General features: G+C 38.9%; 1 protein-coding gene across 3 annotated transcripts in view; it reads left to right on the top strand.

The window, feature by feature from the left end:
• The first annotated feature begins 3,300 nt into the window (after window positions 1–3,300).
• Window positions 3,301–24,710, top strand: part of LOC103143030 (dipeptidyl aminopeptidase-like protein 6) — a 95,958-nt gene continuing 74,548 nt past the window's right edge. Inside the window, exons 1-2 of one of the 3 annotated variants that reach the window (XM_016674978.1) lie at window positions 20,571–21,173; window positions 21,309–21,516. In XM_016674978.1, coding sequence (XP_016530464.1) covers window positions 21,325–21,516 — 192 coding nt within the window. In that variant the 5' untranslated portion in view covers window positions 20,571–21,173; window positions 21,309–21,324. Of the gene's footprint in view, window positions 3,519–13,311; window positions 13,403–20,570; window positions 21,174–21,308; window positions 21,517–24,710 lie in introns of those variants that run through there. The other 2 variants (XM_016674979.1, XM_016674980.1) reach the window with 2 other exon arrangements.

Genomic DNA, 24,710 nt, shown 5'->3' on the forward strand with positions numbered 1-24,710 from the left:
CTTGTGGCTTAACTCGGAGACAGGAAAGAAGACATGCAGATATGCTGCAATGATCTGAGGTTTTTTTGAGTTACACCCCGGACAGCTTAGTAGCTACTGCTGAGCCTTGCTGTGCCACATCCTGGAGAAAACTGAATTCATACACAACATGCTAAAGAAGAACGTCACGATTTGACAGTTTTGCTACCGAACTGAGACATTGTAGATATTATAGTTCTTAGCAAGACGATCTTTATACCCTTAAAACATGGCACGCTTAAAGGTGGAGACTGTGAAGGAATATATGCTGATTGATTGAAATCAGTTTAATTATCTTCATTTCCAGGAACCAAACGTTTTTGTCTTCTTGGACGGCATTTTTATCCATTTTAGTTTTTTGTTTTGTTTAGTATATAAAAAAACTGAGTTTTGACTGTTGAATTGAAAATAGGAATTAATTGATGGACGAAAAATAAAACAGTTTTGACCCGACCTTTAAAGATAATGTGTATTAACTGTACTGAAGCTCTTCTCAAAATGGATCTTTGGAAAGTGACTCACCTGGTAAAGTGCTTTTCTCCAGGCATTACAGACATTACATGCCCCGTGCGTCAACAGTACTTCCAGGTAAAACGTGGGAGTGAAAATGAAAGTTAAGGACACTGGCATGCTGTCGGGTCAATCATGTCAGTCCTTTATCAGCCATTATGTTGACATGTTTTTTTGTTGTTGTTGTTGTTGTTTTTTTTACCATGGTTTTGTCCAGTTGTTAAAGTCTTTGTCAGGACAGGACTTGATTTTCCACATTTGTCTTTTGTTCCCCAGACGTTAACAATGAGGCATCAAGTTCATTAAGTCAAACATTTTGAAGCAAAACCTTCTCTGCTGGCCCAACAGTTCCCGTGGTCAGTGTTGCTGGTATTTTAATGAGAAAAAGGGAAGACCCACAGGGAAAGAAATTGGATTTTCAGCAAGAGTTTAATGGTTTATTTCCTGTTGGCGTTTTAAAATTGAAGCTGGAATAAATAACTCGCATTTAGGAGAAATGCATTCTGATTGCAAAAATAATGTTGGGTAGCTACTGGATTTTGGATTTATTAATGTTAAAATTGCAGCAATTCAAAATATTTTTCATCAAATGTCTTTTGAGCTGGCAAATGAAAAAGAAATGCTTCCATGTTCACTTCATAACAGCAAGTACCGTACTTAGTCTCAGGTAATTTAAGGTCTTTTGCAGACACAGAGGCACGATCTAATACATGCAGCAGAAGCTTCACAGTTCTCTCTAATCTGAAAAGGAAATGTGTTACTGATAGCAAGGTTATGAGAGCTCAGTGGTGATTTTAATCAGAACTTTCAGTTAGACTTGTCAGGAAAGCAAATTACTCACATGTGTCAGTAGATATAGCTTTAAATCTGTTTCCCATGAGTAATCCAAGAATGTGTATTCATTGACATGTTGATAAAACTGCAAAAACAAAGTCACAAACAAGAGCAAGAGTGAAAGACAACATCTGTTATGCAGATGTGCCCTTCTTCTGCCTCTTCCACTCGATTTAATCCATCTGAACTCCCAATTTATTTGTGTTCTGTGTAATTCAGTTCCTGGTCTGAAACCTCTACTCCACTTGAGCATTTCCACTACACTATAACAACTATAATTGGTCTCCTGTGGCTTCAGAACACCCTTCCCAGTTCTTCCATTAACACCGCCACAGTGCTGCCTGGCTGCTGTCCATGGTGCTGATCTGTAACAGATATGGGATTGGGAAGGAATGCTTTCATGTTACCAAGTTCACTGTCTCATATATCACACACATTTTGATACCTCCAGCCATGACATTTGTGATTTTTTTCTTCCTTAAAAAATGTTGAACAGAAAAAGCATACATTTAAATGCAAATTAAAATGCGATAGGTAGAATGTATGTATGCTCGCAAGTTCCTGAAGTGATTCCTGCTTTTTAATCCAATCTTTAAGTGTTTCATGAATTCTACTGAGGTATTCTTCAATTACAGCACAGATTGCTCAGTGCATGACAGAGAAGTTGCGGGAGTTTGCATGTTGTTGTGAACATCTTTGTGGGGGGGAGGAATCAGGTCTTAATATCAGTCATATTTTTCTAGGACAGGTAAAGAGTCATGCTGTATTTTATGCAATAATCTGTCTGATATAGCTTACCTCTTTAAACTCTCCAGCCCATGGATAATTAGTATTTGGAGAAAGCACCACTTTTCCTCCTTCAGCTAAATTCACTTACTTTGCTTCCTGCAAAGAACTCTTCAGCATCCTCTACCTCATTAAGCTCCTGGAGAAATCCTAACCACTGTGGGGCTAAAAGGTGACACGGTTTTGTCTTTAATCACTAGCCACGACTAAACGCTGCTAATTACCTGCTAAACGTGGGAGTCACTGTAAAATAAATGCAGACGGTTAACGCTCTGCACACAGAGACGGATACTTTTTATCCGGCTCTAAATGGCTACAAAGATATTTAAGTTACAAACATGAGTCCACCACAGATATCTGTGTAGGTATGTAGGTTAGATCACTTATAAGCTATAAAAAACATTTTCTGACATATTCTTGACCAATCGATGTAGAGAAGCTCAGGCTGGTTATCATAAAATAGTCTTATCTTCTATGAAAAAAAAAAACAAACAAATTAGCTATAATGTAAAGTCATTCCAAAATACTTGCCCAATGAGCCAAAAAAGAGTAGTTCAGGCACACTCATCATGCTTATCAGGGGTTGAGTGGAGTGGAGAAAAATTCAGCCAGTCTAGAAAGTGAACATTGTTGGATACTTATGCTGCATGTAATTTATTTCTATCAGAAATAGAATCTTGGAAAAGCATTAAGTCCAAAGCCTTGTGAAAAAAATCTGATTACATATACACTAACAGAAGAGTTTATTACTACAGCTGCCACCATGTTTCAAACACAACGCAGCTATATTAGATTTTCAAGTAAGGTTGGTGAGAAAATTCATCCCTACCTGAAATTCAGGGCTTCAGGAGCCCTTATTGCACCCCCTCCCTCCTCCCCTTCTTGGAAATCTTTACTTTCGAGTGGGAACTTTTGGGTTCTACCTTTGCGCATGCAGAAAACGCGCACAGCTACCTGGAATGAGTTTGCGCATACTTTGATTTATCATTGGACAACACTTTGAAAAAACATCGCCACAGGTGGGTGGTACATCGCTCGTAGTTGGATTCCTCTCACTGGTAGGCGGGTGTTGCAATTCTTCTTTCCCCGTGTGCCTCTCTGTGCAGGTTTGTTTTCTTTTTTGTTTTTTACAGACGAAAAGCCACCGTGTTTAACTGGCGTTGTGACCGTAGGCGTGTTTTTTTGTTGTTGTTGTTTTTACGCAAGCCACTGAAAAGAAAAGAAAGCGAAAGAGAGAGATTGGAGTCCGACGTGATCATTCAGGCGACTTGTGCTGATTATTCTTCTCCGCAGACGGGGTTTTAGGTAGGACCATGAACTCATCAGCAGGTGCGGGAAACTACCGCAGGGGATCCCCCAAAGGAGACACGGTAAGATGCATATCAATTTAGCTGGGAATTAATTTGTATGCATTGATCTAAGATCCACTGTATGACAAAAAAAATTTAAAAAAATAAAAAAATAAATAAAATAAAAATAAAAATCTTGCTGATAAATCGCTGCATCTCATCTCCAGTGAAAGAGGACGATCAGACTCTCTAGAAATGCAGCATTGACACGGTTTTGTTCTTAAAAAGACTGTAGGAGATTTTCTGAGAGTAGTATGTGCTGGAATGAAGGAGTAAAACGATTTTATCTTTACTTGCTGAAACTTTTTGGTTCCGATTCAGCAGAAAAAGGCTCTGTGACTATTTGTGTGTGTGGGGAGGGGAGGGGGGGAAATCGCTTTCTGGTGCAACTTCTTCTAAGACATGAAAACAAAACCTTAATTCGCAGCTTTACTTTTAATTTATGATAATGTTTGTAAATGATACTAATTTTTTTTTAAATTGTGTAGCTCTACACCAGCATTTCGTTTAGGTATACTTTTTTTTATTTATCTCCCTTTCTTTTGACCCAAGATAAAACATAACAAATGAACATACTGTGGGGGAAAAAACGATATTTTATTTCCCCCTCTCGTGTTTCCAGTAATGGTTCAGCAAAGCTCTGCTATAATGTCATTTCCAACTCACAAAATGGAAGGTAACTCATATTACACAGAAGTCACATCGATTGTCATTTCAAAACGGGCAAAATATGCTGATACATAAAATCAGGTTTCTTTCTAGTGATGCTCTGGGGAATCTTTATGACAATTTCGTCTAGTTGATGTCACTCCAAGGAAAGCATATCATATGTTATCGAGAGCTTCATTTACAATAACAGTGTTGTAAGGGTTGTTTTAACTTGCATCTTTTTAAAATTATATATGCTAATATTAATGAATAGAATAGGTAGATTGTTGTTTTTCCACTTACACATGTATTTTTCCTTTAAGTTGTGTGTTTGAGGTTCTTTCTTGGCTTTTGTAGTCTGTCGGTGCCAAACTGTCTTTACATGACGTTAAAGGACTCTTTGAAGAACAGTTCAGGTTAGAGTTAGCCTGCCCTCTGCTGGAGAGACCACGCCGTTATCATGGCTTTCTTGCTCGCTGCACAAACACAGATTTATTCAAACATATTTAACCACTTTCAGGAGAAACTCCGCCCTCGCACCTATATCTGGTCACACCACTCACAGCTTAATGCCGCGAAAGCCCTGACTTCTGGAGTTTCTGAGACCAATTTTAGTCTTCAAAGATACCTTAGAATATTCTTCCATAATCTCCTGTCAATTTGCATAGAAAAAAAAATTATTAAGTGTGACTGGGATTTCTGGACAGCTCAGCCGTCTCTCAGGACAGAACAGCTTCTGGAATAAGTGCTTGAATATATTTCCTAAATTTGTTACGCATCATTTAGTTGGGTTTCTTTGCTGAAAAAAATAAGGAGAAAAAGATAGCTCCTTTTTTTACGAAGACTATTATTGTTAACTTATATAAAATACGCCCACATTAATTTCCTTTGGCTTTTTTTCTCCCTTTTATTTCCTCTTGCTTCTTACATGATAAAATTAAACTGATGCAGTAATGCTGCCGCTCAAGACAAAATCAGATCTCATTACTTATTCCGTTTCAAGTTATTTGTTATGTAAGTAATTTATTATCTGTCATTGATTATCAGAGGGTGAATATCAAGTGTCAACTAAAACGTTTTTAATATATCCTGAAGCTCTTTTGGAAATCAAGAAACTGAACAAAGATACATTTATGAACGCATTTAAAGACAGCATTTCATTTGATGAAAAAGCTAGAGGAATCTTCCAAAAGACATAAAAAATGAACAAAGGAACGCGTGTGGAAAAAAGCACCATGTTAAAAATGATTTTTAACCTTCTTAATATTTAATGCAAAAAAAAAAAATTCCACTGGCAAGTTATTCCAGAAAACAGCAATCGGTGCAGCAGCAGATATTAACCAGTGTATAGTCAGTGAGGGTTCTTGGTGGCTTAGAGGTGCAACATGGGCAGCTGCCATTCGCCGCACATCTTCCTCCTCTCTTCTCCTTCCTATTTCCTTTCTATGTACTTTTCAATAAAGACCACTAGATCAAGAAAATCTTTAAAAAAAAAAACAACTGTATTTAATTGATTTGATCAAACTTATATTCAGTGTCAGTCTTAATCATTTAGTGTAGACATATAGAAGTTGAAGCTGAAACACAGCAACATCGCTGCCTATTGATTGTTTAATATCTGCTTATACTCTGCCCTGCACTATGGATCTGAATATTTTCAGTTTGACCTCATTTATTTTGACTTCCACCACTGGTGATTTATTTGCTTGTTTTACAAACTCACTTTTTCCATTAACAGGTAAAGGAATTATTACTGTAGATAACACTCACAAGACACGTTTGCTGTTAAAACTGAATGAACCTGTAGCCACAACCTTCGGCTGAATGACTTTAAAGTCACTGTTTGCTATTTTTGGATGAGATCTTGCTGAAATGATTGGCTTTATTTTGGATCTTCAAAACAAAATACTCTCTCTTATTTTCCAGTGTTATTTCTGAGCTGTCAGTCTTGCTGGATGGAGGACAACTTGACATTTTAAATGGCAGCGGGTTTCCACAGGGATTTTCGCTGTTTACATTTATTAAGAGGCCAGGAGGCATGAGTCTGGAGGCGAAGCCGGTTCTGTTGTACTGTCTCGTAGTCGGGCACAAATGCCTTGCAGCACATATCTTTATGAGAACATCTACAAGGTTTCGCTAATACTTTGTTGACGGTGGATTTGGTAATTTTTGCATTAGGAAAAAAAAACCTAGACCACAAGTTTAGTTTTTAGTTTTCAGTCAGTTTGTATCAAATCAAGAGTGGCTCAAGGACTCAGAGCCCTGAGCTTCTCTGGGGTGGAGCTACAATGACAGGTCTTGTATGCAGCAGTGTTTGTACTAACGAACAGCCTTTCCAAAGCTCTCAGCATTCATCAGGTGAGTCTTCAGTTCTTCTGCATTGAACCAATGCAATTTGAATGTTTGTATTGCTTTGCAGCAGCATAGTAACCATTACAGAATGACTCCTCTTTCCTCAAGTGCACGTAAACACAGCGCTTACTTCGATACCATCTGCCTATTCTGCCCAATGTCTGCAATGAAGGTGATAATGCAGCCAGGAAAAATAGCACATTGTTCAATGGAATGAAATTTGTAGACAGAGAAGCAATCAGGTAGAAAGGGACAACACCACTCAACAGCAGTCATTTGTCACCACTAACTGCAATGCTGCGTTTTGGCTCCTTGGGGAGGCTCTGGCACAGATGAGAGCCTTGTTTACAAAAACTTTCCAGGTTCTGCAGCTCCTGGCTACCCTGTGGCACCTAAGGCTTTTAATCCCAGACCCTATCATGCTCCTGCATTGATCCCGGGGGCGAAGGTCTTCTTCTGTCCCTGTCACTTGTGACAGATGACCAGATAGTTGCTCATCTTGAGGGATGGGGGTACTGCGGTGCGGGGGCTGGGCTCTTGCATCTGGATGATACAAACACAGCAGAGGCTGATAAGCATGCACACTTCGACTCATTCCTATTCTGACAAATGTCGATGTGTTTTCTATTCATATCTTTGCACCACTGCCCTGCCCTGAGCTGGAGCCGGAGAGCATACTAAATAGAGCAGCGTCTTTGGGTGGAGTTTTGGCTGCTTGGAGCTTTTGATTCGATTAGCAAGGGAAGGGCACTCCAGTTTGCCTGAAGGTCAAGACTGGACCGGGGCTGAGGACATATCGGAGTATTCTGAAGTCAAAATGTAAACTCGGCACAAACTGTGCACTCAAAATTGACAACAGCATACACAGGGGAACTACATTTACATTTCTGAATAGCTTGCCTTTTAAAGTCGTCTTTAAGATTATTGGTGTTTAAGTGGTCTATTTTGCTTGTTTAAAATTCATACCATTCCTTAGTTCACACATTTTAGAAAAAGAAAAAAATTCTAGATTTAGGATTTTAGTATTCTCACAACACTAAATATTAGTTCTTGTGTCTTTGAAGGAGTAAACTTGAAGGTTTAGGTAAATCACTGATGAAAAGCAACAGCCTTCTGCTATTATAACCACAAAGTTTAAGATATTTTATTTTGCTTTAGTGAAATGTGGTTGATCAAGACAACATTTTACATATTTGTGAAATGAAAGAAGCTTTACGTCTTTCCGATTTTCACACATATTATCAAATGGATTTACTGTAATTATGCTTTGATCTGACCATTCAATTGTATCTGTGGCTGTATGTCTAAGGTCTTTGGTCGACTGAAAGATGAACCTCTGTCTGAGTCTTAATTCTTTTGCAGCTTCTAAAAGGTTTTCTTCCAGGAATGTTCTGTTTCATTCACTTTAACAATCACTCTGACAAGCTTCCCTGTCTCTTTTAAAGAAACAGTACCCCCACGGCATGATGAAATCGCTGCAGTGTTTGCCGTAGAGATTATGTTAAAGGAAATGTGCAACGTTAACTTTGCGTACAAAGTTCACTTTTTCTTGTAGGCTTCAGCTCAGTTAAACAGGAAAACAAAGGCTGGGTGGCCTTTAATTCTTTCCTTGCACATCATTTCTGTTTAGGCTGACTACCATGTCTCTTTGGTTTGAAAATGTGCCGTTTTATTTCTATTTTCAGATCAAGGTTTGAACAATAAATCATGAGGTGCTCACATCTGTGATTGTTGCTTTAGAAACTAAAAATCCTTGAAGCATTTCTATGACTTTGTTCCTAATCTGTCTGGTGTATTTCTGTCTTTGTGACGCTGTTTCATCATTAATGTTGTAAATTACTAACTGAGATTAAATGATGCACCTGTGGACTCCTTATACCGATTAAATGGACTGAACAAACAGCAGGTAAAATAAGAATCGAACAATTTAACGTTTTTCTCATTTTACATATCCCCAATGAAGCCTTTGATAAGTCACACAATTCAAGTTATCCACAAATACAAGGACATCCAATGAAATTAATCCGCAAATGAAGTTATCTGTTAAAAACATGTACACAGTTAATAAGTATTGAACAAATGAAGAAAGTAATAAAAACCTTTTAAGGAAAACGAAATACCAAGTCATTTGCTTTATGCAAATCAGTATTGGGTTTAATGTTAAATGATGGACCACGAAAAGGTTTCTCATTACCAACAGATTACGGAGTGGTGTCATTGTTGAAAAATTTTAAGACAACTCCAGAAAACGTCTTTCAACCTCAAAAAATGCCCATGCCAATGATAACAGCTGCATTTCTAGACCTCTGAATGTTCCAGGAAATGCATTTTGAAATAACATACTTTCACCAGAAATCAGGCACCCCACGTGAGCTTACTGACAGAGTACTCAAAAGAATCATTAAAAAAGTTGAAGTAGCCCGCAAGAACTCTCAAAGAGCTTCTGAAAGACCTTGAAATAACTTGCTTCCCATTAAAACAGCTGGTAACGCTCTTAACCACAATGGTCTCTTTGCACAATCACAGCGTAAGACTTGCTGAAGTAAAAGGCTGTCAAAGGCTGTTTAAAGTTTGCTGCGAACAAAAAGAAAAACGCTGTTAACTACTGGAAGGAAATTAGTTTGGTTAGATGAGGCTATTTAAGTTTTCATTGCCATACAAGGCTTTCCGCAAAGTATTTAATAAATTTTCCACAAAATTTTTATGTATTTTTTTTTGTTTTGTAAATGATTAATTTGACTTCTTTGTCTGTGTGGATTATGTGGGTTGTTCTGGAGTGAATTTTATGTCAGAGGCAACAACACGTATTGTATTGACATATTCACTTTGCTTTTTACATTGTTTTTGCTGTAATTTTTCTAGTTATATTGAGGGATTGCAAAGTGGAGCAATTTCTATCACTGTGTGAGTGATACTGGCTACTCAAAGCTCAAGGTAGAGCAATGTAAAAGCACACTTAATTTTAGTTCTTTATTTGTAAAAAAAATAAATAAATATGCATAACATTTCCTCCACTTTATGCTCTGCTTTGTGTTGGTCAATCATTTCAGATATCAATAAATGAAACTGAAGTTTGTGATTTTAAAATATTAAAATGCAAAAAAAGTTCAAATGTACATGGATATTTAATGCATGCACTTTGATGCTTTCCTTTGGTAAACTCCGTCAATTATGCCAAAGACATCAATGTTCAGCAAATGTTTTGTAAAGAAAACACAAGGACTGTCCTAAAAGGAGTGAAAAAGCATCCAAACTCTAAAAAGCGTTCTAAGATGGTGAGAGTTTGACTCAGTTTTTAGGCGAGGTATGTTAATAAAAAAGCAAAGCAAGACTACTTTGAATCTCTAAGTGGGAATAGGAACAGATTCCTTTCCCATACATTTAAGAATTTTTAAAATGCTTTGACAGCAGCTCCACACTGTGGGAATCAGCTTAAAGAGAAGTACTGCAGGTGGTGACGCGAGGGGCAAAAAAACAACAAACACAAATAAATCCAGGCTGTGAATTGTTAATGTTCTGTCAGTATGATAAAATGGCCCGTCACCTCCATGCTTTGGAGCAATAACTGCGCTGACCTTTTACACTAATTGCAATTAAAGTGACTTACTGTGAGCCGGCGATATTGATAATCATGGAAGTGTGTGTCAGGGCCGTTAATGTGGCAAAAATGAATAAAGAGGATGACCAAAGCAGAGCTTGTTTAAAAGGCCTCGGGAGGGAACGCGGCGGCATAAAATCAGCTTGTTACCAGCGGTGGCTCTAAGTATAACCACCATGTCCTGTATGAACTCAAAGACTTTATTATTCCCCATACAGGCAACTGGGCAATTACTCTTTGTGATGAGGACCTAATCTCTTGTGGTGTGCATGCAAATAAGAACTTCAGCTCATCTTTATCTTGTCTTTACATGACAGCCTTTTTTTATTTTTTTTTTACAGAGAAAAAGAAAAGCGCAGCTGTTGCTCGTTCTATGTTTTTATTGTCTTATGTTCTGTGATTATACGGCCTATCTGTAAATACGCAGGGTTATTTATCAGCCGTAGCTGCTGTTGAGTGATTGTTGTAGGTGTTGGAATCAAGCACGTAAAATATGAACCCATCAGCCATTAGAGATAAACTGCTGCAGCTGCGGAAGGGAGATTCCTGCTATAAGTGGGCCCATGAGCCACGGTGGAAAAGAGATTTGGCTGACTTTTTATATAAAAGTATTTATGAGGTGCTGTGAAACCCCAAGCCAGTTAAGGGTATAAAACATGCCGCTGTCCGTGAAATAAAAAAAGTTTGGCGCCTCAAACTTTATTGTAATTCACTTTTTCGCTGAGTGATTGTGAAGGTCACGCTGAAATAGTGAACATTTTGCTCATGGCCATAAAATTATACAACTTCTGTATGGGAGTGTTAAAAGTCCAGGTTGCACTTTGCAATATGCAAGGATTTAATGTCCCCACTTTGGTCTGGGCTCTCTTGTTCCAGGCTTATTTAATGCGCAAGCAAATGGTTAAATGGCAGCAACAGTCTGAGGAGTGATTTGGTTTCTGAGTCCATTTCTGCTGAGAGTGAAGGAGAGAGTGTATCTGTGGGAAGCTTTGTGACTCACCCATTTTTAAAACCACATTTTGAAGGGCCAATGTCACATTTCAGTCTCATAAAACCTACAAATTTTGAAACAGTGTAACGTAAACAAGTTATGATCGCCCACTCCATTGTTTTCAAACCAGATAAGTTATTCTAACTCCAAGAAAAAAAAAGAAAATTATAGCCACATCCACGCAGTGTCTGATGTGCTACAGTTGTGCACAGGACACACATTAAAATACATTTTAATGTGAATATTTGTTATGGATGTGTGGCTGTTTGTTTTACACAGAAAGCAAGTGTAAGTTGTAGTCTGCTACTGAAATCATCTAAGTAAGAAAGGTTGGTGATGTCTGGGAAAGTAAACAGATGACGAAGACAGATTTCTCCAGAAAGTCTCTCAGTTGTAATAAACATTTTGCTGCAGGTTTAGGAAATAATTGGAATCTTTAGTTTTTGTGGATTTTTTTTTTTTTTTTTTTTGGTTTGTGAATGTCGGTATATTGCTTCAGCGAAGCACTTTGTTGCCTTTAGCTGGGAAAAGTGCGATGTCAATAAATTTTACTTACTTTTATTTGTCAACTTAATTTGCTGTAGTGTATAAAACCAGGATGATGCAGAGAAAACTGAGAATCACTGAATCTCTGCATGGCTTGCTAACATAAATTATGGCTATTCTAGTCACATTATTTGTAGTTCAGGTTGCACTGATGCATTCCTATGAGTGACAAATTAACAATGCTGTGTTAAAACACACCAGAAGTCATGTTGAACTGGTGCATTGGCATTTCAAATTACACATTTAGCCTCAAGTTGTCTTTTTCAATATGGGACACAACATAAAGTCTTTTAAATGCATAAAGTGTTGGTTTGTTTGATTCTCTAAGCTACTGGTCTCACTAGCTTAGCAGGCAAGACTTTTCCTGACTTTCTCCTCCGCACTGGATTAATTGCCATATAAATCTTCATTTTCTTAACCTGAATTTGAGCAGGGGAATTTGCTACTACTACTTTCATCGTGGACACCCATATGTGCTATATGTGATATTATGTGCTAATATCCAAGTACGACATCGCGTATGAAGTTATGATTCTCAACTTACTTTTCCTTTATGCTCTCTTACATTTTTCTCCATTCTATGCATCTCCATGAGAGGCGTGTGACTTTCTCCTAACTGCATTCAAGCTGTAAGCCTGCAGGTAATTAAAAGTTATAAAAATATTGATATATGCTCTTGAATTAATGAGTTACCAGCGCTTATCCAAGCAGCCTCCAACATTTCCACTTTCCAAAGAGGCAGAGTGATTTTTGAGTTTTCATTAAGAAACGTTTGTTTCTTCATCTCTTAAGGTGGTGGCATAATTTTAGATGAATGAGTCGCTTAGTCAACTTCATCCCTGGAAATTTCAATATACAAGACATAAATGCAACATGTATAAATCAGATGCGTTTCCTTTGCCAGGTTCCTGTCCTGTTAGCATGACTTGATGAGTGGCTGTGTGTGACTGGGAGAAGGAAGGGAGGAGGCGTGTTTTATGATGTGGAGGACAGGCGGCATAAATATTACTTGTGCCTAATCAAAACCCAGCTGCAAAACCAGCTGAATTGATCTGTTTTTTTGATGTGCATACACCATACACCAGCATTTGGAAAACACAACAACCAGGACGCGCATACACAGAGGGAAAAATGCAGAGTATGCAGTATTGGTTGTGATGGTTAGAGCCCCATTACTGAGTGCGTGTTTGCGTGTGTGTGTGTGTGTGTGTGCGTGTGTGTGTGTAGAGGAAAGGGAGGGAGAAAGAAAGGCTTTCTCACATTGAACTCCATTTTGTTCTGTGAAAACTCTTGCTAAGAGAGTTTACGATTATGTGTGAGAGTAAAGCTGAAAAAAGAGGAGTGTTGGGGCGGGGGGAGTCGTAAGGACCGGAGAGATAAGTAGTGTTTGGAGCAGCCTCAGCAGATGAGACGGACCTCCTCCTCTTCCCTCTTTCTTATCCTAAACCCGTCAACGCCCCCCCTCCCCTCCCGTGTAGGCAATGCCAGCGTGTGTGTGATTGATTCACCCGGCGCAGAGGAAGGAAAGTGTTGTGGTTGGGCTTCTGGACCCCCAGGTCATCCCTTGCTTGTAAGCTGCAGGGGAGGGCTGGAGTTGAAGGAACAGAGGGAGAGAGGAGGGGTGGTGTCTCAGACACCTCCAGCAGCCCCCAAACTTCACTGCACAAAAGGTGGGAGAGCAGGAAGAGGGGACTGCGATTGGCACTTCTCAACATGTCCGTCCTCATTGCCACCCAGCTGAAGATAGACACCAGTAATTCTTCCAGAAGGGTAAGGGGCCCTTTTAGCATGCACGGCACGCTGTGGGGGAATGTCTGTATTTATGGGTGAGTCTCCTGCTGCTGACGAAAAAAGGCTGCTGGCTGTTTTTGATAACAAGTGGACAGGCAGGAGGAGAGCGGTGGGTCCCGGTGGGTCCCGGTGTCCCCCTTTGAGGATCCTGGTTGACAAACGCTTGTTTAAATTTGCTTTCCAGTGCCGACTTCTAATGAAGGCTTGGTTACATATGCTGTGGAGAACACCTACCCGCCTCATTGTTATTCTTTGTGATACCGCCACTTAATGATGTGAGCGAGGACTGGACATGTTGGGCAAAAGTTGCGCGTAGTTGCACGCATGCATTGAATGAAAGGGGTTTGTGTAATACAATTCTTGAGACGTTAAAGGAAACATTAAACCACACTTTCATTCTTTGTTTTGAGAAATTTAGACTAAGCATTGGTCTCGTTTTGGCAGACAAACAGGGTGTAATTGATGCACAGAGGAAGTTTGGAATAACTAAAGAGAATTTCCTGGAAGTGTTTTTGCTGTTGTTATATAAGCTGTGAAGCTAAAAGAAAAATCTATCTCAGACAGAGCAGCAGTGCGATATTGATGGGATTTGTTTATATCAGAGAACATATTTTTCAAGGCACAAGGGGAAAACCAAAAGAGCTGTTTGCAGCTGAAAAATCAGGAGATGCAGAATAGTTTAGATTGCACCTCACTCTAGCAATACAAGCTTTTTCATTTCATTCATCACAAACACTTTCATGCCCATCCCTTGGTTATGCATACTTCCTTTCCTCACAAATGACAAAATTGTTTGTTTTTTTTCTTCTTTCTGGTCGCACTCTCCCTCTTTCTTAGTTTTTCTTCCTCACCACCCACCACCATCCACAGCTGTCGTCTGTAACTTCCCTTAAAAAAAAAAAAAAGCCAGTCAAAGTCTATTCGTACAACATCAGCCAGAATTAAACTCCATTTCCTCGCTGACTTATCTTCTGCCATTTCAATTTGGGCTCAGTGCATAGCTCCTATTCATTTGGAATATGTTGCACTTATTCTGCGTGGAAGATAAGATTCCAACAGGCAACATGCTGATGCAAAAAAAAAATAAATAAATAAATAAATAAATAAATAAATAAATAAATAAATAAATAAATAAATAAATGCACACAGGGCTTAGAAAATTATGGATTTATTGTAAGTTATAAATATCATCTGCTGGAAAATCTTGTTATTTTCATTAACTTGCAGAAAAACTTTGATGAAATCAATTTAAAAAAAGGATCGATCTCCATGTTCGTGGGTTTGTATTGCTTGAGTAAGCGTGCCGTCATGCAAACGTGCATTTGGGATGCGCTTTTTATTTGCTCATACATTAGAACTCCTGTTTTAGAGCTTCATGATTACTGCTTCATATATGCCTTTCAAAACTATCGCATGCATTTGTTTTGGATAAATGGGCTTGTTGCATGCTTTTTACAACTTTTCCTTTTCGGTTATCTTCGAGCTTGTAGCTCACAATAGTTGTATTTCCTTTCCTTTAAGAAAAAACCTGAGTGCAAGGGAACCAAGTGTAAGACAAACATTTGCTTAAAAGTGATCTTATAAACAGAACACTGAAGTGTGGTATTAATACACATATAAAAAAGCAAACCAAACAAAAAGTAACAGCAAAGTCTCCCTTGTTAAATGTGAGTGCACGAGTTAAAGATTTATTTGTCAAGTTAGGAGGAGAAATCAGGAGAAATATTGCTAATGAGGAGTCTGTTGTCCAAGCAACTGTCCACTGTCACCACATGCTTGTCCAGAAAGAGTGAATGCTGCAAATCAATGACTTGATGCAATCTGCTGGATTTACTTAGATGGAAACATCTTTGAACCAACTTGAATAATAAACTAAACATGACAACATTGTTTTTGATAAATAGTTACAAATAGAAGACATAATTGGATTGAATTGGATTTTTTTTAAAGGGTCTTGAGGTGACATGAATTGTGAATTGGTGCCATATAAATAAACAAAGTTGAACTGAATTATTAAATAAGGATGCTGCCCAGGTATTTAAAAGAACTCTGGCAGATGTGATTTATGCTCCTGTTCTGACCAGCATTATTGCTCTTTCAGCCAGATGCAAGCTGTATTGTCTTACATCCCTCAAACTGGTCAGCAAAATACTTGTCATTAGCAATTCATGCTGTGATTGTTTGGAAGCAGCTCACTCTTCTTCTTATATTTTGGGTTAACCCACATTACAGTAGCTGTGAAAATATTATCTCTCAGATTCAATAAGTCGGTCCGCAGTTCATTTTGCCTCAGCATCAAGTGCTTTTAATCCCTTGAAGCTAAAGCTACAGACGTGGATGGAAGGGGATGTTAAAATGTGTACATGCAGACTTTGTTTATTAAGCTCAGGCACTGAGAAAAGTGTCACTGCTGCAGCTATTTATCATGGGGAAAAAAAGCGAGGGGAACGTTTGTAAAGAGCAGTCATTGATTTATTTGGAAAACTGCTTATGTCAACAGATGTTTCATACTCCAGAAGACAGAAAAACCGGTGCTCACAACCAACAGCTGCGGTCGCCTCAATGGTCTTGATGCTGACTTATTGCTAGCGCTATCTGCCAAAGTCATGCCGCGAACTGTGTAGCTTAGCCTTCTGCTTTTACCCTTTCCTTGGATCATAATCTTTGAGTTGAAATTGTTGAAAGCAGACCAGCTATGGTGGGTGAGAAGAACTCCTTCCTTTTCATCTGCTTGTTTCACAAATTACATCCAAGCACTGCAGAATCTATATGGAAGGTAAGAGAGAGCTCTCTCCATAATTTTCTGAGTTCCCGATAAGCAGCTGCACATCCTGTTGACACATTTCCATTTGAGAGGTGTTTTTGTCAAGAAAATAATTTGAATTTGTGGAGAGGAGGGCTGTCGGGGTTGAGATCGCGAGCTGTTTATATTTTTTGCACATAATGTGGTTTTGTTGGCATTTTTGAAATAAGCAAGTAAAAGAATATATATTTTCTTTCTTTAAAACAGCTGAAAGTTGTACTCCGTTGTTACTCTATGGTTAATAAAATTAATTCTTTGTACCCTTGTGAAGGAACAGGCATCATTAAACTCTGACAATTGGATGCAACTGACTGACTTCACAATTTAGGTGTTTTTATGTTCACTTCCACCAAGTTTGAGGGTAAACTGGGGACAGTGAAGATAAGAGTCCATGTGTCCAGGCTGGAGTACAGAAGAGACTATAATCCGACACATATGCCGAAGGATGATAGAAAAAAAAAGAAAAGTTCTTGCCTCAGTTCAGCATTAAGGAAAATCATTAGAGTCCACCTAATATCAAATGGAAAAGTGTGCAGAAATGTGATTATGGTGGGCTGGAAAGCCAATATATCAGCGACGTGTAGCGAGAGGGTTTGGTAATTTTCTTGTTCATCTGAGGGATGTTCAGAGGAAATTAAATATTACTATAGTCCCTGCAGACACGACCTGATTGATCTGTTTTCTCCCCCCCCCTAATTAATTTGTGTCATTTTGTTGTGTTGAGCTGCATGCAAATCAAAACAGGCCAAAGTAGGGTCATTTCAGTTTATGCAAAATTTATCAATGTGCCTGCTGTAAGTGTATTACACTATCTTGTGTTTTATGTTATTGGATATTGAACATTGCTAATAATGTTTTTCAAAGTTTTATAACTTAACTTTGTCTTCTCTGCAAAAAAAAAAAAAAAATGTTTATGCAGCGGCCTGCATATTATCTGTCATTTTTTGGGGCATAGTTAAAGTACATGAAATGACCTTAATGTTCATAAAGCAATCAGTCTCAACATCAAAAGTTGCCCTCGCAACTTGAAAATTAATTCCGCATTTGCAGAATCATCACTAAAGTGAAGACATCAACTAAAGACCATTAAAAGAATAAAAGGGAAGTGGGAGTGAGTAATTAATCTAATCTAACAGTGATAAATCAAAACTAATCTACACAACTGTTACTGTAAAAGTGTTTTTTTTTTCTTAGTAAAGAGGTTTATAATTTATCCAGAGTTTATGGTCTTTCAGGAGTCAAAGAAAATGAGTTTTACAGCTTATTTATTTAGCCTGAGAGAAGAGAGAAAAAACAGAGGAGGAACTCAAAGTTTTAGAAACTCCTGGACCTGTCAGCGTCCAACACCAGAGCTGCCAGGGGAACGAATGGAAATAATCTATAACTCAGCTCTTAACTCACGTCCAACGTCGATGGAAGAAAACAGAAATCACAGCTTTACACATAAACAGACAAACACAGACATAACCTAGCAGACAGTTCAAACAACATTTTCTTACAACAAATTGTGGGTTTTTCTCAGCTTTCATATAAATAGAATGCACAATAACAAAGAGCAAAGTATTTTTTCATATTTTGGAGAATCTGGGACACCAACTAGAGAAATAAAAGGCTTCCTTCACTGGATTTAAGAGTCTGGCAAGGGAATTTCAAGGTGAAAGAAAGCAATACTTTCTAAGTTAAAAGTCAGATCTAAGTTTGCTTTTGAACAGTAACGTGATCACACACACCATCATTTGATTTCAAGAATTAGAAGAAAACTTTACTTTTTTTTTTTTTTTTTGCAGTCCTGGAGTAGATTTCCCAGTAACACTTGTATGAATATTTCACTGCAACAGAAAATTAACTCACCCCCGGGGAATTCATTGTATTGAAAAGCCTCATAAATCCCTCACTTGCCGTATCATAAAGCTTTTAGATCCCACACCTTATCACTCAGATTAAAATGCATCTGGTGTGTGCAGGAAATTTAATTACGCTGTTGCACAGGTCGTAGTTTGTTCCAGCTTCAACCACCGCCGTCGGCTACCCGCAGAGGCATTACACAAGCCGCTGCCGTCGTCGTTTTTATAGCTTTCATTACAAGCCTCTCCAAATATTCCACCAGCCGTAATGCAGAACTTGACTGCAGCGGTGTTTGTGAGAGTACATAGCTTCAGCCTGCTGTTCCATCTGTTACACGGCGATAGGGAAGTCAAGCTGAGCTCTGGCTCCCTGGCTCGGTCCTGAGGGGAGCGTTAACGCAGTCAGGCAGTTCACAATAGCTCCCCAACAAGGTGAGGGAGATTGGAGGACATCTATCAGAGAAGCCGAGGTGGATGTCAAGTGGCTCGGACCTATTTCCCAGGGGCGCATGGGCCTGAGAAAGGCATTTATGAACCAGAGGAACAAATAATGACAGGGAACAGGAGTGTGGTTAGGGGAGACAGCAGGAAGCCAAGAGATGTTCAGTCCTCAAAACAACACAAGCATACAGAGAAATGTAAACACTTTGATGCATCAAGGGGAAATTGGTTTAAGCAACAGGAAGGATGACAGGAGGATTTGTTATCGTGTTTCAAACGTATATATTCTGTATTCTATACCCATTTCCTTTTACTTGGGTTCCATTCATTATTCAGTCTCAGAATCGGTGAGCCTCACGGAGCATGAGACGACTCACCGTTTATAAAAGAAAATTAATGGAAACTCCCGCTTTGTTCACACTTCAAAACAGAATATTTTCATCCCCACCGCTGCACTTGCTCCATCTCAATAACCCCTTCTGCGAACGATTGCAAAGTAAACTTGATTTCACCTAATGGCAGACCCGCAGCAGTGGCATTCAACAAAAAGTCTTTTGAGCTGCTCTTTAAGTGCGGCTTTTGAAGTTGTGCCCCCGTGAAGATGACCTATTTGGCAGAAATACAGCTCTGCTCGAGTGGAGTGATAGGTTGTGAGCCATCACACAGTGAGAGGCTGCCTGGATGTTGGCCTGGGTCATTCATGACAGGGATGGCAGAAATTCTAACATTTTGACCCAAAAAAAAAAAAAGCCCCCTCGCCCCCCACAGTTTCCTTCCCGTGTAAAAGCCGTTATTAGAAAGCTACATAGTGGCGAGCGTTTTTGAGCATCAAATCACTTGCAGTATTCTGAGCTGAACGACATGCAGGTGTGAGCTGACTGAAATGACAACAGATGAAAGAGATGTGTGGAGCAATTAAAAGATGTCAACAAGTATTCAATGCAACTGCAATTTTATGTTAGCTGACATGCACAGGAGGCAAAAATACCACTTCTGGTTATTTTGGGAGGATGTTTGATCTCTTCTTTACTCTCATAGGACTTTATTTTTCCTACAGTGCTTTGCGGAAGTATTCATACCTTTTGAACTATATAACATTCGTCATGTAACAACCACAAACGTGATATATTTTACAGCCTCTTAGCTGTTTTTTTTTTTTTTTTTCTTCTGCATTTAGCTCCAACCAGCTTCCGATTAACTTTGATCAGATTCCCTTTGCAGTGTGCTGCTGGACAGTGTTAGTTTTCCACCAAATCTTAACATGTATTTTTAATCTTTTCTACTTCTTAGATTAATACGCTCCATGACTCGTCTGCCAGCTTAGGTGCATGCAGTGTATTAGTAGGTTTAGATTTGTGTGATACTCTTTCTGTTTTCACACGATGGACTGAAATCTGTGAGATGTTTAAAGGGCCATTGTTACAGGTTGGGATATTATTTTAGGCCTTAAACTTGACGTAATCTGCTCAACATATTTACCCTGGTCTGTCTGGTGTGTGCCTTAATCTTCACAATGCTGTTTGGTCACAGTTGGGCTCAACAAGGACCTTTGATGTGTTGGCAGAAAAGATGTGTTTATACAGAGATTGACACTCATTTGTTCTCCACTAATTAACTGACTACTGAAGGGCATAAATGATCAGACTTAAGGGGCCTGAACATAAATCCATGCAACACTTTTCATATTTTTCAAGCAAAAAGTTCTGAAAACCGGGCATCATCTTGGTTTTATGTTCCTCAACTCAGTGGTAGTTTGTGATGGTTTGTCAATTAAAGTCCCAAGATTTATTTATTTTTATTATATTTTAACGTTTGAGGTTGTTACGCAAAGCCAAAAAGTCCAAGAGATGTGCATACTTTTGGAACCAGCATTTATATTAAACAATAAGTAAAGGAAAAACACAGCATATTTTGTTTTTACACCCGAAGTAGAGTCCCTGCCAGGTGTGTGATCACCCCTTAGCGCCACAGAGAGGCACCCGTGCTCCGTCCTGTGGGACTACGTGCAATCATTTTGGAGAAAGGGGGGCGGGGGGTGAGGGGAGAGTCGAGCCCCCACGTACGTAAAAGCATTAACAAATGACATTTGTTAAACAGAGCATTTAAATGAAAGCGCATTTAGAGAAACCAGAGCACTATTGGTGAGTGATTGCGCGTTCGGCGGCGCGCAGACCCCCGGCAGCAAAAGCGGCTCCTCTCTCCGTGCAGGTCACTTCTCATGCAGAGCGCGTCTGGGAAGAATACCGCCAGGCTCTCTCTGCGTCCTTCACACTTTTTTTTCTTTTCTCCCTCCCTGTGCATAAGAGCAGCGATGGAAAATTAGAGCCAAAAGAGACGAATGATTATCTTCGGCTCTTTTGTTTTTCTGGACAATCCCTCCGGGTCTGCTGAGGATCGAATATCTGATGGAAACTCAGCACTTCCGCCTGCTATCTGGCTGTGAGGAGGCATCAGGAAACTGAAGACAGGAGACAACGTGTTCTGAATACAAAAGAGGGCAACTATTGACACCTTCAAGAGACCATCCGCCGTGCGCCTGGACAAAGGGGAAAGGACGTCTACAAAGGATTCAGTTTATTATCGGTTCATCACTTTGTTTGTCCTCTGCCAATACCATCTGTGGGCGCCTAATAATAAGCCAAACATTCTCATCTTATCAGAGGTAAAACTGCCTTCCCTTTTGTCTTTTTCGCATCTTCCTGAAGCGCTCGAAAAACTAATACAAAACGAACAACGCAAGACTCATCTGCAACCCTGCCATGCTGTAAAGTGTTTTTTTTTAAACCTGATTAAAAAGAAAACGCAGCACCGACATGGCTTCGCTGTATCAGAGATTCACCGGGAAGATCAATACGACCAATTCGTTTCCGCACCCACCTGAGGCCAGCCACCTTCTTGGAGGACAGGTCGCAGACGAGGAGAACGGAACCAAGCCATCTCACCAGGGAGCCGAGGGCCGAGCTCACGTCCAGTACAGGAAAAAGTGCTTACGGGAAGATGAGGATGTAAGACACTTGTTGTTTATTTGCACCATACTGACAGATTGTAATGATCCCAAAAGGTGCTTTTTTAGGTGTTTTCCCTTTAGAAAGTCAGTGAAACTTAAACATGTTTTTGCAGATACGTCTAAAGGTCCTTGCCTTCTGGTTGGTTTGAGCGGTTACTTTGTGTGTCTCTCAGTTAAACATGGTTCATTTCTCATCCAAGTTACTTCACTCTATTTGTTGCAGTTCTTAACATGTGCACATAAGTGTGCATTTTCTGGGGGTTTGTGATTATTTGGAGTTCTTTGTGGTGCTGCCCGTGGTCCTGAAGCTGCACAGTACTTCAAAGTGGCAGAAATCTCTTCTCTTTTTTTTTTTTGTTACATCACTCCGTGATTTGTTTAGAAAATATGGGGCATCTGGATTATTTTTAACACTAATCCACCGGGCTCAGGCAAAATACATTTGATATTCTGGCGTGTGCTTTCTGAGATAACTTGCACTTCTGAGAAGGAAGTGCACCAACATAAAAGGGCCTTGTGCCCTTCTGCAGAGCAGTGTGTGGCTTTGGTATGTATTTATTTTAATAATAACTACAGTGATCTTATGAAGACCTTTCAAACAGAGTATGGATCAATAAAAACAAATGACAAGGCTGAACATATTCAACTAAATAATAAAAAAAACTCCAATCCAGATCTGTAATCCATTTTACAGATTACATAGACTAACGAAAGAACATAACAATCAAAATAAAGGTAAAAAAAAACAATACTAAAGAAACAATTTAAACAATCATTGCACCATTAAAAGTACATACATTTGAAAAAAGCTATTTAAACAGAGTGAAAAAAATGACAGCAATAAATGCTAATTGTTTAAAATATACAAGACACATTAAACAATGAATCAAAAGGTTTTGCCTAAAAAACATCAAGTTACCTTTGATGTACATTTCTAATATCAATTACAAATGTTGTTCATGTATAATTTGAATATTACTTTGCATGTAGATGCAATTAGCCACAAAATTAAAGCAGTTTAAGATCTTTACATAGTAAAAGTGAAATTATCAGCTGGGTTCATGAGATGCATGCAATAACCCTTTGAACTTTGACATAGTTTTCTTTGCAAAAAAATAGCTAAAGATCAGTCAGACAGGCTGAAAAAGGACTGGTGGAACATGCAGCTAATAGTTGTCTTTGTCTGAGTTGTAGTTTTCTAATTTATCTGACATGTCGGGTGTGTTCCTTGCTCTTCGTGATGCTGTTTGCTAACTAATCTGCCTGAGAAACATCTGAGGCCTTCAGAGAACAGTTGTGTTTTCACTGAGATTAAATGTCACACAGCTACACTCTACTTACTAATTAGGTGAAGGCTGAAGGCAACCAGTTACTCTAGGTTTTCCTTGGGGTTGGCTGTTTGTATCGGGGGTATGAATACATTTAGAAAGATCTGTATAAGGCTTGTTTTTATCTTAGACTGTTTCTACTAAGCACAGTTTAAAAGCATTCTTTTAATTAAATTTTTTGATCAATCAAAATTGTTCTTATCCAAATACCTTTTTTTTAAACTTTCTTTCAGGTTGATGGAGCATAGAGCAGAGGTGTTTTACTAATTAACCATCCCTGGTGTCAACCAACAAACCAAAACTGCAGACAGTTTTTGGTTTGCTCTGCTTGTTTGCAGAGAAAAAAAAAGTTTCCTGCCTTGAACAAATATGTATCTTTGATGCTCCTTTGATTTATTCATCCCTGTTAGTCTAGTGAGTAGGCTGGCAACAGACTGAGTACTCACACTCTGCAGCCGTCAGTATCAATAACAAGAGGAACGGCTTAGCTCGACACAGAGCAGGCAAAAAAAAAGAAAAGAAAAAGAAGGAAGATCCTTTCTCCACTCCTTCAATGCTGGCTCATTAAAACTATTTTTTTTTCCCTTTAACAACCTTAAGATTGGATTTTTACAGCTGTTATTGCCCCGATGGACTTCCAAGATATTCCCTAAGTTTAGGCTGTTAACCTTGAGGTGACATTCACTGCTGAGGTTCCCTGGAGTTGTGGTGGAGCATGAAATTGCCTTGTGCCTTCGGAGATGGGGAGTCCATTTCATGGAGCTCCATTTTTCCAAAACAGGTCTTGGTTAAAGATTTAAGACACTGCTGGTGTTGTCATTCATACTGTGGACGGAAAAGCAGAAACAATAACTAAAATAGTTGTCAGGATTCACTTTTCTTTGATCTGAATTCAGCAGCATTTGAAGTTAAGGACACAAATAAAAGAACTTACTTTTTTGCAAGCAATTGTGATATTTTATTAATGTGTTTTTTGTTGTTGTTTTTCTGGGCTTCTGAGAGACTTTTTGTGTTTGTTGTGAAATTGATCAATTGTTTTGATTGTATGCATCCATGAGGGTTTGGTGTTAAATCCAGAGTCACAGATAGGTTAGACTTTACAAACAGTTTATTTTCCTCCTCGCTTCCTTTTCTGCAAACACAAACCTAATTAACTGACAAGCCTAAAGGTTAAACATTGAGATATTTTTGCCCACAGATCAAAGCCTGAGGGGCTCTGACAGGATCCTGCCTACATTAACCTTTTCTGTATGGTAGGATTAACATTGGAAAATGTAAACATTTCTGTTTCTTCACAATTGGGGCTGATATTTGAAACCTTTATGATCGACGTCAGTTTCTGCGATGTTTAAAACCTATTTGTACCTTCAGAGATGACTCGTGCTTCACTTTTATGTCACAATTAGATGTTGTCGATCATCAGTTTAAGATAAACTGATTAAATACAAACAGCTGGTTTCAAATTATGATTTAAACTAAATGGCTTAGTCAAAGTACGGACTTAAATCCAATGAACATACTTTTGGATGATCTGAGATAGACCTTTTATGCTTGAAAACCCCCTTTGTAGCTGAAATAAAAATAAAATATAATCTTCCACAGTGATATAAACACAGTTATCAATTCCTCCTGATAGCATCAGTTACTAGGCATAGGGATTGTTTACTTTTCCGCATAGTGCTAGATTAGCTAGCTATTAGCTAGCTAATAAATGAAATATTTTTTTTGATCTTGGTCTTGGTCTTGGTCTTGAGCTGGAAAAGGGTAGAGTGCCTTCTCCGGGTCAGAGGGGTCGTCCAGCCTCAAGTGGAGGAGTTTAAGTATCTGGGAATCTTGTTCACGAATGAGGGAAGAAGGGAGCGGG

Source organism: Poecilia formosa, unplaced genomic scaffold (assembly GCF_000485575.1).
Source record: "Poecilia formosa unplaced genomic scaffold, Poecilia_formosa-5.1.2 Scaffold104, whole genome shotgun sequence".
NCBI classification, from domain to species: domain Eukaryota; kingdom Metazoa; phylum Chordata; class Actinopteri; order Cyprinodontiformes; family Poeciliidae; genus Poecilia; species Poecilia formosa.